The sequence below is a fragment of the Scyliorhinus canicula genome, chromosome 4 (assembly GCF_902713615.1).
Source record: "Scyliorhinus canicula chromosome 4, sScyCan1.1, whole genome shotgun sequence".
Lineage (NCBI taxonomy): Eukaryota > Metazoa > Chordata > Chondrichthyes > Carcharhiniformes > Scyliorhinidae > Scyliorhinus > Scyliorhinus canicula.
This window is the reverse complement of record NC_052149.1, coordinates 20315488-20332397: the sequence shown is the minus strand read 5'-3', so window position 1 is coordinate 20332397 and position 16910 is coordinate 20315488. Positions and strand designations below refer to the sequence as shown.

At 48.0% G+C, this 16910-nt stretch overlaps 1 protein-coding gene across 5 annotated transcripts in view; it reads right to left on the bottom strand.

Annotated features, from left to right (window-relative positions):
- Positions 1-16910, bottom strand: part of hfm1 (helicase for meiosis 1) — a 281213-nt gene that overhangs the window by 163943 nt on the left and 100360 nt on the right. For all 5 annotated transcript variants that reach the window (XM_038793806.1, XM_038793808.1, XM_038793809.1 and 2 more), the window contains one exon: positions 5350-5483. In XM_038793806.1, the coding sequence (XP_038649734.1) occupies positions 5350-5483 (134 nt within the window). The remainder of the gene's footprint in view (positions 1-5349; positions 5484-16910) is intronic.

The following is a 16910-nucleotide window of genomic DNA, read 5'->3' as shown; positions in this document are numbered from 1 at the left end:
GCTGCTTTGGGAGGGTATCATCGAGGCCAGCAACAGTCCTTGGAGAGCCCAGGTGGTAGTGGTTAAGACTGAGGAGAAGCACAGGATGGTCGTGGACTACAGCCAGACCATCAACTGGTACACGCAGCTCGACGCGTACCCTCTCCCCCGCATATCTGATATGATCAATCAGATTGCACAGTACCGGGTCATCTCTACTATTGACCTGAAATACGCCTACCACCAGCTCCCCATCCATAAATCGGACCGCCCTACACTGCCTTTGAGGCAGATGGTCGTCTGTACCAATTTCTTAGGGTTCCCTTCGGCGTCATGAATGGAGTCTAGGTATTTCAACGAGAAATGGACCAAATGGTTGACCGGTACGGACTGCAGGCCACCTTCCTGTACCTCGACAATGTCACCATCTGCGGCCATGACCAGCAGGACCATGACGCCAACCTTTCTATATTCCTCCACACCGCATCTCTCCTTAATCTCATGTACAACAAGGAGAAGTGCGTGGTCCGCACAGACTACTTAGCCATCCTCGGCTATGTAGTCCAAAACGGACTACTGGGGCCCGACCCCAACTGCATGAGCCCCCTCATGGAACTTCCACTCCCCCACTGCCCCAAGGCCCTCAAACGCTGCCTGGGGTTCTTTTCTTATTACGACCAGTGGGTCCCACAATACGCGGACAAGGCCCGCCCACTTATCCAGTCCACACATTTTCCCCTCACGGCCGAGGCACAACAGGCCTTCGCCCGCATTCGATCTGACATAGCCAAGGCCAGGATGCACGCACTAGATGAGACACTGCCTTTCCAAGTAGAAAGTGACGCTTCGGATGTCGCCCTTGCCGCCACACTAAATCAGACAGGCAGACCCATGGCATTCTTTTCACGCACCCTCCACGCCTCCGAAATTTGACATTCCTCTGTTGAAAAGGAGGCCCAGGCAATCATTGAAGCGGTGCGGCACTGGAGGCATTACCTGGCTGGCAGGAGATTCACTCTCCTCACTGACCAACGGTCGGTAGCCTTCATGTTCAACAACACGCAGCGGGGCAAGATCAAGAATGACAAAATCTTGCGGTGGAGAATCGAGCTCTCCACCTGTAACTACGAGATCTTGTATCGCCCCGGCAAGCTCAACGAGCGCACAGACGCCCTCTCCCGAGGTACATGTGCCAGCGCACAAGTGAACCAGCTCCGTGCCTTGCACGAGAGCCTTTGCCATCCGGGGGTCACTCGCTTGTACCATCTAATCAAAGTCCGCAATCTGCCCTACTCCATCGAGGAAGTACGGACAGTAACCAGAGACTGCCAGGTCTGTGCCAAGTGCAAGCCGCACTTCTACCAGCCAGATCGCGCGCGCCTGGTGAAAGCGTCCCGCCCCTTTGAACGCCTCAGCGTGGATTTCAAAGGGCCCCTCCCCTCCACCGACCGCAACACCTACATCCTTAGTGTGGTCGATTAATTTTCTAGGTTTCCCTTCGCCATCCCATGCCCAGATATGACGTCTGGCACCGTCATCAAGGCCCTGGATTCCATTTTCGCTCTGTTTGGCTTCCCTGACTACATCCACAGTGACAGGGGATCCTCGTTCATGAGTGATGAGCTGCGTCAGTTCCTGCTCGGCAGGGGTATCGCCTCCAGCAGGACAACCAGCTGCAACCCCCGGGGAAACGGGCAGGTAGAGTGGGAGAACGGGACGGTATGGAGGGCCGTCCAGCTGGCCCTACGGTCCAGGAACCTCCCAGCTGCTCGCTGGAAGCAGGTCCTCCCTGACGCGCTCCATTCCATTCGGTCACTACTGTGCACCGCAACTAACAGTACACCCCATGAACGTGTTTTTGCCTTCCCTAGGAAGTCTACATCCGGGGTGTCGCTCCCGACTTGGCTCACGACTCCGGGCCCAGTCCTTCTCCGTAGGCATGTCCGGCACCACAAGGCGGAACCCCTGGTGGACAAAGTACGCCTACTCCACGCCAACCCTCAGCATGCCTACGTGGAGTTCCCCGACGGCCGCCAGGACACAGTCTCGCTCCGGGACCTGGCTCCCTCAGGTGCCGATTCCATGCCTACGCCCCTTTCCCCCCCCCGCGCCACCCTCCTTTTACCCGGCGCCCCCGTATTCGTCCCCACCAGGTCCATCCCTCGTCCCCCTGCCCACACTGGAGGACACGGAAGATTTTGGCTTGCTCTCGGAGTCATCCCGCCAGCAGCCAGCACCAACACTGCCAGCACCTGCACCATCGTTGTCATCACCGCCTGTGCCGACATCGCCACCACAGCTACGCCGATCACAGCGGAACGTTCAACCGCCGATTTGGCTCAACCTGTAACCTGCTAACCGGATGGACTCTTAGTTTTCTTTGTTTGAACCCTTTTGTAAATAGATCATCCTTTGTAGTATAGTTACACGTCACCCCCGCCTGACTCATTTTTTACAGGGGGTGAATGTGGTGCTATAACCACTGTAAATATGTGTACTTGCAGTAGGGGGATGTATGGCTGTACCTGTAATACAGGTTCCTCCGGTAAGCCCCTGCCGGCTAGCTCCGCCCACAGGGAGCTGGTGTATATGCATGTGAGTCACTGAGATCCTATTCTACAGCTGCCGCTGGAGGAATAGCATCACACAGCAATAAAGCCTCGATTGTACATGTCTCGAGTCTTTGTGTGCAATTGTTAGCGCCGCAGGAGCTATTTTGCAAGAGGAGAAGGCACCACTGGAAGGGATCAAAGCAAAGTGGGAGGAAGAGTTGGGAGAGGATATGGAGGAGGGGTTCTGGTGTGAGGTGCTTCGGAGAGTGAATGCCTCCACCTCGTGCACGAGGTTGTGGCTGATACCGCTGAAGGTGGTGTACAGAACACACCTCATGAGGGCGTGGATTAGCCGATTCTTTGAAGGAGTAGAAGATGTATGTGAACGTTGCGGGCGGGGTGGCCCCGCTAATCACGTTCATATGTTTAGGTTGTGTCCAAAGCTAGAGGATTACTGGAAGGAGGTTTTTAGGGTAATTTCTAAAGTGGTGCACGTGAAACTGGACCCGGACCACCGGGAGGCCATATTCAGGGTGTCAGACCAGCCAGGGTTGGAAACAGGTGCGGAGGCAGATGTTGTGGCCTTTGCCTCATTGATCGCCCGAAAGCGGATCCTGATAGGTTGGAGAGCAACCTCCCAACCCTGTGCCCTGGGGTGACGGGGGGACCTGTTGGAATTCTTGACTCTTGAGAAGGTTAAGTTCGAACTGAGGGGAAGGATGGAGGGGGTCTACACTTAATGGGCATTATTCATTGTGCACTTTCAAGAACTGGATAACATCGAACATTAGTTGGAGCGTGTGGGTGGGAGGCTTGGGGGGTGGGGGTCTGTGTGTGTTAATGGCGACTATGGGTGATCCCTAATTCCTTTTTGTCATTTGTTTGTGTGAACATGCGGGCTAATGTTTGGGGTTTGGTAGGAGGATGGGATCGTTGTTATTGATCTGGGGATTGATATATTTGTTACTGATTATTGTTTACTGTTGGTGGGTGTAAATTTGGGAGAAAATGTGAAACAGGAGGAGAATAAAAAGTATTTTTAAAAAAAGACTACAGGAGGGAGATAAATCACTTGGTTGCATGGTGTACTGAAACCGACCTTTCTCTAAATGCTGGAAAGGCAAGGAACTGATCATCGACTTCAGGAGGTGTAGCACGACACACTCTCCCGTCTGCATCAGTGGCTCCAAAGTGGAGAGGGTCGATAGCTTTAAGTTCCTGGGGGTCACCATCACCAACAGTCTGTCCTGGTCCACTCACATTGATGCAACAGTCAAGAAAGTCCTACAATGCCTCTACTTTCCACGGAAGCTAAAGAAATTTGGCATGTCTGCATCGACTCTCACAAACTTCTGCAGATGTGTGATAGAGAGCACCATATCCGACTGCATCACAGCCTGGTATGGCAACTGTTTGGTCCAACAAAGAACAAAGAAAAGTACAGCACAGGAACAGGCCCTTCGGCTTTCCAAGCCTGCGCCGACCATGCTGCCCATCTGAACTAAAATTTTCTTCACTTCCGGGGTCCGTATCCCTCTATTCCCATCCTATTTATGCATTTGTCAAGATGCCCCTTAAATGTCACTATCGTCCCTGCTTCCACCACCTCCTCCGGCGGCGAGTTTATTACCCTCTGCGTAATAAATTTGCCTCGTACATCTCCTCTAAACCTTGCCCGTCGCACCTTAAACCTCTGCCCCCAGTAATTGACCCCACTACTCTGGAAAAAGTCCAAGACCGCAAGAAACTGCAGAGTGTGGTGAACTCAGCCCAGCGCATCACACAAGCCTGCCACCACCACATTGATTCTGCATACACCTCCCGCTGCCTCAGGAAGGCAGACAGCATTACCAGAGGCCCCTCCCACCCAGGCATTGTCTTCTTCCAGCCCCTTCCATCAGGCAGAAGTTACAGAAGTCTAAAGACCAGCACCAGACATAGGAACAGCTTCTTCCCTACAGTTACAAGACTCCTCAATGACTCCCCCTTGGACTGATCTGTTCCCTGTCAGAACACTATTCACGACGCCCTATGCTGCTCTTGCTCATGTATTTGCTTTGTTTGGCCCCTTAATCTGAACTGTACCCAATCACTGTTTGTCGATGTACCATTTGTCAATGTTCTCTGTTGATTATTGTCTTTGTCTACTATGTACGTACAGTGTATGTTCCCTCGGCCGCAGAAAAATACTTTTCACTGTACTTCGGTACATGTGACAATAAATCAAATCAAAATCAAATCCATGTAATAATAATAATATTTATTATTGTCACAAGTAGGTTTACATTAACACTGCAATGATGTACTGTGAAAATTCCCTAGTCGCCACATTCCGGCGCCTGTTCGGATACACAGAGAGAGAAATCAGAATGTCCAATTCACCTAACAGCATATCTTTTTTGTGGGCGGGGGTGGGGGGCAATTGCCGGAGGAAAACGGAGCACCCGGAGGAAACCCACGTAGACACAGGGAGAACGTGCAAACTCAGTGACCCAAGCCGGGAATCGAATCCGGGACCCTGGCGCTGTGAAGCAACAGTGCATCCCTTGTCAGCAGTATTATCAGAATAATATCTTCAGTCTATCACAATTGTCTCTTCCATTTCTCACAACAAGCATTTTTACTGCATTTCTAAAATGCTGCATTACAGGAAATTAATTTATATCCTTTACAAATCAGGTTGAGATTTCCCAAACCCACTGCACATTGGATATGACAGCAGGCAGACGCAGAACATAGGAACACAAATCCAATGAGTGAAAACACAATGTTGTAATCGAATGTGCTATTCTGTCTGTTAGGACGCATTCATTCTTACCATAGTGGTTTGGATTTTTAAGAGCTCTTATGTAAAGAAATGTTGATCGTATCCACTCCAAAGCAACATTGACATCAGTGATGGTGTTCAGTATTATCTCTGCATTCAAATGTTCAACAAGATGTTTGTGTAAACTACCAACAGAAACAAGTGTGAGACGTCAAAAAATCATATAAAACTTGCTATCCTGCACTTCCAGATTAAACCTCTGGAAATATTTTATAATTATTAGTTTTATTCAGGAAATCTAAAACCATAAGATAGAAATACAATAGGTTACCAAAAATATAGAAATTTTCAAGTGACATTCAATCACCAGAAATCAACAGCATCTCAGTCTGTTTTCTGTCCACTTTCCATTTTCCTTTTGTTATTTGTTCAGTCCCTCCATTAAGGTACCTAGCTAGTCTCTGCTGGGTTTTTCTCACAATGATATAGCTGGAAGTTAGCAATTACAAGATTTAACTTTTAACAAATCACTCCACTATGTCAAACAATGGTTTGACAGAGTGCACATTGCTCAATTACATTGCATTTCTGCTGCTTATTTCTTTCTCATTGATAAGATAAGAAAGATTTTGGTGGCATTGCTCAGTCAGTTGGAGAAGCAACAAGAAATAAAAAGTTGTGTGGGCTATTCTCCCATCTAGTAGGTAGGAAATGAACGCGAGCCCGGACCAATAACATGGAGGCCTTCCATGTGAAGGAGAATTTAGGTCAGAGGCAGTATATCACTGGAACTGACTAACCCAAGTCTGAATTGATAAGGAAGACAGATAAAGTGAGGTTTTTCAGCATGCGGCAGCACATTCGTTTTAACTGCCTGTACCCAACCCGTCAATGACAGATGGAGACCATCCCACCTTGCCAGATCAGCTTTCACTGTCCCCACCAAACTAGAAATGTTGTACCTACGAGCGCCCCCCCAATCTCGAGCAACCTGCACCCCCATGTATCTAAAGTGAGTATTATTCTACAGGTTTGAGGGTCTTTCAGATTGTTTGGATGAGAGTGGTGCCTGCAGGGTGAATGAGCTGACTGACCAAGACACTTTGGTACAGGAAGCCATTCAAGTTGGGGGAACACAAAATAATGTAGTGGTAAACAGCATAATGAGGGGGTTTGACTCTGTTCTCTGTTGCAAGGAGCGAGAGTCCAGATAGCTCTGTTGCCTGCCTGATGCCGGGTTTGGGACATTTGCTCAGAGCTGGAGAGGAACCTGCAGTGGGAGGGGAAGGGTCCAGTGGTTGTGGTCCATGTAGGTACCAATGGCATAGGCAGGACAAGGAAGGAGGTTCTGTGTAGACAGTATGAGGAGCAAGGCACCAAATTAAGTAGAACCTCAAAGGTAATAATTTCTGGATTATTACCTGAACCACGTGCAAATTGGCATAGGACAAATAAGATTAGAGGAATAAATGAGTTACTCAAAGACTGGTGTGGCAGAAGTGGGTACTGGCAGCAGTACTGGGGAAAGAGGGATCTGTGACGTTGGAAATGTCTACACCTGAACCATGCTGGAGCTGGTGTTCAAGTGAGCTCCATCACAAGGTAAGTAGACAGTGTTTTAAACTGAATAGTGGGGACAAGGGATAAAATTATGGAAGAAGTGGTAAAGAGCAGACAAGGCAAGAAAGAAATGTACTAATATGAGAAATGATAAACCGTGATTGGAATACACAGAGGGTAAATCAGCAGATAAGGCTCGACGCTACAAAAATAATAAAAGGACAAAACTAAAGTTTTTGGGTGGAATTTAATGGGAAAATGTTGAAGTTCATTTCTGGTGGGTTTTGCATGGAGTTCCCCACGTCTATCAAATGTCATTTTTGGCCCTGGGGAATTTCTCACATCAAGTGTCATTTTGAAAGGGTGCCCTGATCTCTAAGGAAGCTTATAGGCCCCCCCAACCATGGGAACTACCCCCCCCCCCCCCCCCCCCCCCAAGTGAGGACATCCCGCTATGGGGTCCCTGGGGGTCCCTCCTCTTCAGGCCCCCATATCCCCCCATTACAGGCAACTCCCCTTGCAGGACCCAACCCCGTCACCCCCGCAGAGGCCCCTACTTACCTGCTATGCACCTTCAAACCCCCCTCTACACCCTCCTTTCATGGGCATGGCCCCCTCGGGCCCTTACTCTTGGTAGTGCCACCCAGGCACCTCGGCACCTTTGTACTGTCGCCCTAGCACCCAGGCAGTGCTCCTAACAGCATGGCAGTGCCACCCTGACAACCAGGCTGTGGTCCTACCGCTTGCCAGTGCCACCCAGGCACCTTGACAGTGCCTGTGAGGCAGTGCAAAGGTGACATTTGGGCAGTGCCAAGGTGTCTGTGGTCCAGCATGAAGGCCAGAGAGCTACTCTGCGTTATCCCTGACCACGTAGGGATCTCCGATGGCCCAGAAGACATCTTGGTGCTGTAGAGCCTGGTCCACGTTTTTGTGGAGCAAAATGGCACTTAACGGCACCCAGCTGCAGCCTCAGCATGGCGGCTGGTAGATCCCGGGTAAGCACGCCTAAGTAGGTTTAAACCCTACATAGGCGCACGCCATTTGGTCACGCCCCTTTTGTGTGGGATTACAATGCCTTGCAGGACTGAAGTAGATCCTGTGAGGCGTGAAGACTGCCAGGAAGGCTGCGAGAGGCCTCAATTGGGATCTACCGGCCGCGTTGTGCTCTTGCTCGAGCACAACAGAGCCACAAAATCGCACCCAATGTACCTAAATGCATGAAGCATTCAAAACAAAACAGAAACTAATAAGCACGATCAGATAGCAATTAGAGACCATGGCTACAGGATTTCATAGATTGAACCTGAATATTGAAGGATACATGACATTTAGGAAGGACAGGAAGTGAAGAAAAGGTGGAAGAATGACTCTATTAATTAATGATGGTATCAGCACATTAGAGAGGGATGGTCTAAGTTCAGGAAACCAGGGTGTGGAAGCGGTTAGGGTTAAGATGAGAAATTATAAAGGCAAGAAGTCACTTGAAATGAAAATCGCTTATTGTCACGAGTAGGCTTCAATGAAGTTACTGTGAAAAGCCCCTAGTCGCCACATTCCGGCGCCTGTCCGGGGAGGCTGGTACGGGAATCGAACCATGCTGCTGGCCTGCTTGGTCTGCTTTAAAAGCCAGCGATTTAGCCTGGTGAGCTAAACCAGCCCTAATTGTGGGAGTGATTCACAGGCCCACTGATTGTAACTACATGGTAGGACAGAGTATGAAAGGGATAATAGGAGCTTGTCAGAAAGGTAATCATTTAGGTTTTAATCTCCATATAGTTTGGAAAAATCAAATGGGCAGAGATAGCATAGTTGAGATGTTCATAGAATTTTTTTGGGATATTTTCTTAAAACAGCACATTCTGGAGCCAACCAGTCTAGACCAAACCCGGTATTGTGCAATGAGATAGAATTAACTGATAACCTCACACCCCTAGTAGCTACAATCATAATAGGATTTAATTTTACATTCAGCTTGAGGGAGAGAAGAGTGCATCCAAGACTAGTATTTTAAACTGAAGTAAGGAGTGAATGCTTGAATGGGTTTCCTTTGGGTCCTCCGGTTTCCTCCCACTGTCCAAAGATGTGCAGGTTAGGTGGATTGGCCATTATCAATGCGTGGGGATTATGAGGGGGTGGACCTAGGTAGAGTGTTCTTTGGAGGGTCGGTGCAGACTTAATGGGCCAAATGGCCTCCTTTGGCACTGTAAGGATTCTGTGGATTCTAAGGGCAATTATTAGGGAATGAGTGGGTGCAATGTAACATGGCCAATCTACCTAATCTGCACATTTTTGGGCTGTGGGAGGACACCGAAACCCACGCAGACACAGGGGGAAAGTGAAAACTCCACACAGACAGATGCCCAAGGTCGGAATCGAACCTCGGTCTCTGCTGCTGTGAGACAACAATGCTAACATCAGTGCTGAAAGAGATATTTCAGAATAGAGAATAGAAACATTCCAATAAATAAGAAAGAAAAATTCCAAGGCAAGGGTCCACCATCTATGATTAACAAAAAAGTTAAAGACAATTTCAAATTTAAGGGAAAAGCATATAATTCCGCAAAGACAGGTGGCCGATCAGAAGATTGGAAGGAATATTAAAATTGGTAAAGAATGAAAAAATATTAATAAGGAGTGAAAACAGTGTAAGAGAAAGCTAGCTAAACAGAACAAACATAGAACATACAGTGCAGAAGGAGGCCATTCGGCCCATCGAGTCTGCACCAACCCACTCTCCCACCCTATCTCTGTAACCCAATAACCCCTCCTACCCTTGTTGGACACTAAGTGCAATTTAGCATGGCCAATCCACCTAACCTGCACGTCTTTGACTGTGGGAGGGAACCGGAGCACCCGGAGGAAACCCACGCAGACACGGGGAGAACGTGCAGACTCCGCACAGACAGTGACCCAGTGGGAAATTGAACCTGGGACCCTGGCGCTGTGAAGCCACAGTTTTAGTCACTTGTGCTACCATGCCGCTTAAATGGACAGTAAGACTTTCTATACATATTTAAATAAGAAGAGTTAACAAACTGAATGTGTATTCTACAGAAAGTGCATCTAGGTTATTGATAATGGATAGGGAGAAAGCAGATGAATTAACAGGTATTTTGCATCGGTCTTCAATATAGAGGATACATGTAGCTTCTCATAATTGGTGAAAATCAGAAAATGAAAGAGAGGGGAAAGTTACAATTCCCAGGGAAGTGGTATTGAGAAATTCTTGGGATTGACAAATCCCTGGTATGGATGGGCTTCACCCTAAGGTCTTGAAATAAGTGGCTAATGAGGTAGTAGATGCATTGGTCTTAATTTCCCAAACTTCCCTGGATTTAGGAAAGGTGCCATTAGATTGGAAAATAGCAAATCTAACTCCTTCATTCAAAAAGGGAGGGAGACAGAATGCAGGAAACTATAGGCCATGTATCTAAACATCAGTCATAGGGAAAATGTTAGACAACATTAATTAAGATGTTTTAGCAGGGCACTTGGATAAGTTAAAGATAATTGGGCAGCTGGGCGTGTCCAAGACTGAGGGGGTTCTGACTGGGGTTCTCAGGCGTGAAGGTCAAGTTTGGTCTGCGGGGGTCGGTAGAGGGGTTCGCCCAGAAGTGCAAGCCATTTATCGATTTCTTCAAGGAGAATCAAGGGGTTGGAGGGGGTAAGGGGGTTAAAATGTTGAAGGCGGGAAGTGGCAGGGTCTTCGTGCCGGGTGTTGGAAGGTTATGGTTATTTATTGGGTTGATGAGTCTGATATTCTGTATTGTGTGTTTATGTTAAATGCCTTGAATAAAAGTTTTTTTTTGCAACGGCAGAGTTAACATGGTTTTGCGAAAGGGAAATCATGCTTTACCAATTTATTGGAGTTCTTTGAAGGTGTAACTAAGGCTATGGATCACGAGAACCGGTGGATGTACTGTAGTTGGATTTCCATAAGACTGTCAGATGATAATGTGCCTCATCAAAGGTTATTGAGGAAAATAAAAGCTCAATGGTGTAGGGGGTCACATATAGGCATGGATAGAAGATAGGCAAGTTAACAGTAACAGAGTTGGTACAAATGGGTCTTTTTCTGGTTGGCAGGTTGTGACAAGTAGTGTGCCACAGGGATCAGTGATGGAGCCTCCACTTTTTACAATTTAAACAAATGACTTGGATGAAGGGACTGAAGGGATGGTTGCTAAATTTGCTGACGATACAAAGACCGGTAAGAAAGTAAATTGTGAAAAGGACATGAGGAGGCTACAAAAGGATAGATACGTTAAGTGAGTGGGCAAAGATCTGGCAAATGGACTTTAATGTGCGCAAATGAGAAATTGTCCATTTTGGCAGGAACAATAAAAAAGAAGTTTATTATCTAAATGGCGAGAGATGGCAGATCTCTGAGATTCAGAGCGATCTGGTTGTCCTAGTGCACAAATAACAAAAGGCTAGTATTCAGATACAGCAAGTAATGAGGAAAGCAAATTTAATGTTATCATTTATTGTGAAGGTAATTGATTATAAAACTAGGGGGGTTATGCTTCATTATACAAGGCATTGGAGTATTGTGTTAATACTTCTGGAGTATTGTGTTAAGTATTGGTTGGACTCCTTATTTAAGGAAAGATGCGCTAGAAGCTGTTCACAGAAGGTTTACTAGACTAATACCAAGAAGGGACAGGTAAGGTTGTCTTATGAGGAAAGGGTCTACAGGTTGGCTTGTATATCCACTGGAATTTAGAAGAATAAGAGGCGACTTGATCGAAACCTTCAAGGTCCAAGGGATCTTGACAGGATGGATGTGGAGAAGATGTTTCCTCTTGTGGTAGAATCCAGAAATAGGGATCACAATTTAACAATAAAGGATTCCTTATTTAAGACCAATATGAGGCAAAGTTTCTCTCTCACGTGGGCCGAGATTCTCCCCTACCCAGCGGGGCGAGGGGTCCCGGCGGGACGGAGTGGCGTGTACCACTCCGGCGTCAGCCCACCCCAAAGGTGCAGAATCCTCCACACCTTCAGGGGCTAGGCTGGCATCGAAGTGGTTTGCGCTGCGCCGGCCGGCGTGGAAGGCCTTTGGCGCCACACCCGCTGGGGCTGAAGGGACTCCGCCGGCCAGCGCGGGTCCACGCATGCACGGGAGCGTCAGCGGCTGCTGACGTCATCCCCGCGCATGCGCAGGGGGGGTTCACATACGCTCGGCCATCGCGGAGACTGACACGGCCTTACGCGTATAAAACAGTGCCCCCACGGCACAGGCCCACCCGTGGATCGGTGGGCCCCGATCGCGGACCAGGCCACCATGGAGGCACCCCGCCAGATCGCCCCGCGCCCCACCCCAGGACCCCGGAGGCTGGCCACACCGCCAGGTCCCGCCGGTAAGGGACCTAGTCTAATTTACGCTGGTGGGACTGGCAAAGAACCAGTGGGACTTCGGCCCATCGCGGGCCGGAGAATCACCGGGGGAGCCGCTGTGAGCGGCCGGCGAGGCGCGATTCCCACCCCCGTCGAATCTCTGGTGCCGGAGAATTCGGCGGCCGGCGGTGGCGGGATTCACACCGCCCCCCGGCGATTCTCCGACCTGGCGGGGGGTCGGAGAATCCTGCCCAGGGTTTGTGGAACTCTTCTTCAGAAGGCAGTGGATGCAGAGTCTTTGAATACTTTTAAGGCAGAGCTAGATAGATTCTTGATTAACATGGGTGGGAGTGAAAAGTCAACATCGTAAGCAAAAGTATGGGGTAGAAGTTGTAGTCAGATCAGCCACGATCGACTTGAAGTTATGATACATCTGGAGAAAATAAAATAGTCTAAGTGACCTTCTGCTTTTATATTTATCCTGTGATCTGGAGATGTGGTTGAGTACAAAATATTTGTAACCAAAGGGATCTCCCCAACTCAAGATCCTATACTGGTAGTACTACATCACCAGTGACAGAAAGTTGCTGGTGCACAATAAAAAGAATCATAGACTGGTTACAGCATTGAAGGAAACCATGCAGCCTGTAAGGTCCATGCCTGTACTTGAATAGAAATATAGGTAGTTCCACTCCCAGCCCTTTTCCCGGCTCTCCCCTGCAGCCTTGCAAACTTACAGAGTCGTAAATGTAATTCCCACACTGTGTTGATGTGTTCCAGTAGTAGTATCTGTGGCATTGTGCAGTATATTGTTGACCTCCACATGCACTATCTCTGGAAAGAAAAAGAGAGTATGCAACATTCCCTCTTTTTTTTGTTGTGCGCGGCCATTCATTTAAATCTGTGGGCCATGTGCTTTTTTGGGTGACCACACATGCACCATTAATTAATGGGACTGACTTGCCGTGACCTGCATGTGAACTTCCAGGTTGCTGTGCAGTCAGTCTAGAGGGAACAGTGAGTGTATGACTGAACTTTCATCCATGTTGACAATGAAAAGCAATACTTAAAGCAGATTGAAGAAAGGATTGGATCCATTTTTAGCATTTTAAAATATGCCAATAGCTTTCATGATAAATGATGACATGGGTAATTTTGTATCTGCATTCACACGAGCATAAATGGCAACATGAGTGCAAAATTGACCGAGGGTCAACCCGTCCATCACCGATGACCTAACAAGGTTCTCAGCCAGAAAAGGTGAGAGCCTTATTTAAATGGATTTTAATTTTAATGGGCCTCCCCACCACATGATACCCCCTCACTGAATATTCAAATGTTTGCAGCAGGTAAAAATGGGACTCAGTCAAGGGGATCCCACTGGGAGTGCCAAGCTAAGTACAGCCCCCAGGGCAGAGGGACATGCTCGGGCAGTCCCTGGTACAAGTTGGCACAGCGGTAATGGTGGCGTAGTGGTATTGTCGCTGGACGAGTAATCCAGAGAACCAGGGTAATGGTCTGGGGACCTGGGTACGAATCCCACCACGACAGACGGTGGAATTTAAACGCAATAAAATATCTGGAATTAAAATCCTAATGATGACTACAAAATCATTGTCGTGAAATCTCATCTGGTTCACTAATGTCCTTTACAGAAGTAAATCTTTGTCCTCATCTGGTCAGGCCGACATGTGACTCCAGACCCACAGCAATGTGGTTGACTCTTAAATGCCTTCTGAAATGGCCGAGCAAGCCACTCAGTTGTATTCAACTGCAACGAAAATACAAAAAAGGAATGAAACTGACCTAGGCACTGGAAACAACAACTGCAAACCCAGCCCTGTCGACCTGCAAAGTTCTCCTTCCTAACATCTGGGGGCTATTGCCAAAGTTGGGAGAGCTGTCCCACAGACTAGTCAAGCAGGCCCAGACACTACTATCACCATCCCTGGGTATGTCCTGTCCCACCAACAGGACTGACCTAGTAGAGGTGGCGGCAGTGACATACTGTGTTGACTTCAACATTGACTCTGGACCCCATGAAGTCTCATGGCTTCAGGTTAAACAGGGCAAGGACACCTCCTGCTGATTACCATGTACCGTCCACTATCAGCTGATAAATCAATACTCTTCCATGTACAATACCACTTGGAGAAAGCATTGAGGATGGCAAGGGCACAGAATATACTCTGGCTGGGGTCTTCAATGTTCATCAGCAAGAGTAGCTCGGTAGTACCACCGCAGACCAAGCTGGCCGGGTCCTAAAGCACATAGCTGGGACTGCAGGAGGTGGTGAGGGAACCAACAAGAGAGAAAAAACATACTTGACCTAATCCTCACCAATCTGTCTGCTGCAGATGTATCTGTCCATAACAGGATCGGTAGAAGTGACCACTGCACAATCCTTGTGGAGATAAAGTCCCGTCTTCACACGTGTTGTATGACACTATCACCGGGCAAAATGGGATAGACTTTGAACAGATCTAGAAACTCAAGACTGGGCATCCATGAGAAGCTGTGGGCCATCAGCAGCAGCAGAATTGTACTCAACCACAATCTGCAACCTCATGGCCCGACATATCCCAAATTCTACCATTACCACAAAGCCAGGGAATCAACCCTGGTTCAATGAAGAGTGCAGGAGAGCATGCCAGGAGCAACACCAGGCATTCCTAAAAATAAGGTGTCAACCTGGTGAAGCTACAGCACAAGCAGCAAGTAAAGAGTTACGCCATTCCGTAACCAATGCATCAATCTAAGCTCTGCAGTCCTGCCACATTTGCCGCGAATGGTGGTGGACAATTAAACAACTCACTGGAGGAGGAGGCTCCTCAATGATGAGGAGACGAGTACATCAAGGCTGAAGCATTCGCACCAATCGTCAGACAGAAGTGACAAGTGGATGATCAATCTTGGTCTCTCTGGAGGTCCCCAGCATCACAGATATCATAGGAATACAGGAAATATGGGCAGAAGTAGACAAGTCAGCCCATCTAGCCTGCTCCGCCATTCAATCAGATCATGGCTGATCTCTTCCTGGTCTCAAATCCCCCTCCCTACTTGTTCCCCATATTCCTTAAACCTGTTTTATTTTATCAAAAATATATCTATCGCCTCCTTGAAACTATTTAATGATTCAGACTCCACCACACTATGGGGTAACGAGTTCCACAAATTCATCACCTTCTATGAGAAATAGTTCCTCTTCAACTCAGTTCTCCAGTCTTTAGCCAATACGATTCATTTCATGTGATTTCAAGAAACAACTGAAGGTACTGGATACTGCAAAGTCTATGGGCCCTGACAATATTCCAGCAATAGAACTGAGGATTTGTGCTCCAGAACTTGCCACACCCCTAGCCAAGATGTTCCAGTACAGCTACAACACTGGCATCTACCCGGCAATGTGGAAAATTGCCCAGGTGTCTCCTGTACACAAGAAACAGGACAGATCCAACCCAGCCAATTACCACCCTATCAGTGTACTCTCCATCATCGGCAAAGTGATGGAGTCATCAACAGTGCTATCAAGCGGCACTTACTCAGCAATAACCTGATCACGGATGCTCAGATGGTTGTGGTGGTTGGAGGTCAATCATTTCAGCTCCAGGACATCACTACAGGGGTTCCTCAGGGTGGTGTCCTAAGACCTTCAGCTGCTTCATCAATGACCTTCCTTCCATCATAAGACCAGAGGTGGGGGGTAAGCAGATGACTGCACAATGTTCAGCATCATTCACGACTCCTTAGATAATGAAGCAGTCCATGTCCAAATGCAGCAAGACTGGACAATATCCAAGCTTGGACTGACAAGTGGTAAGTTACATTCGCGCCACACAAATGCCAGGCAATGACCATCTCCTACAAGAGAGGATCTAACCATCGCTCCTTGACATTCAACACCATTACCATTGCTGATTCACCCACAATCAATAGCCTGAGGGTTATCATTGATCAGAAACTGAACTGCGCTAGCCATGTTAATACTGTAGCTACCAGAGTAGGCCAAAATACTGAATCCTACAGCAAGTAACTCATCTCATGACCTAGCAAAACCTGACAACCATCCACAAAGCACAAGGCAGAAGTGTAATAGAGTATTCTCCACTTGCCTGGACGACTGCAGCTCCAACAACACTCAAGAAGCTAAATACCATCCAGGACAAAGCAGTCTGCTTGATTGCTACCCCTTCAACAAACATTCAATCCGTCCACCGATAAACAGTAGCAGCCGTGTATACCATCTACAAGGTGCACTGCAGTAACTTGCCAAGGTTCCTGAGGCAACACCTTCCAAACCCATGACCACTACCATCTAGAAGGACAAGAGCAGTAGATACCTGAGAACTCCACCACCTGGAGGTTCCCCTCCAAGTCACTCACCACATCGACTTGGAAATATATCGCCGTTCCTTCACTGTCGCTGGGTTGAAATCCTGGAACTTCCTCCTTAACAGTACTGTGGGTGCACCTACACCTCGGGAACTGCAGCGGTTCACGAAGGCAGCGCACCACCACCTTCTGAAGGCCAACTAGGGATGGGCAATAAATGCTGGCCTCAACAGGTGACGCCGACATCCCGTAAAATTGAATTTTTAAAACTGAAAATTGATTGGGATGTACTTTACAGATGCCTCCCCAATTTCTGTGGAGCTGGTCTTGCCAGCTCTATCAGGTCTTGCCCATGCGACTGACACCGTAAACCATGCCCC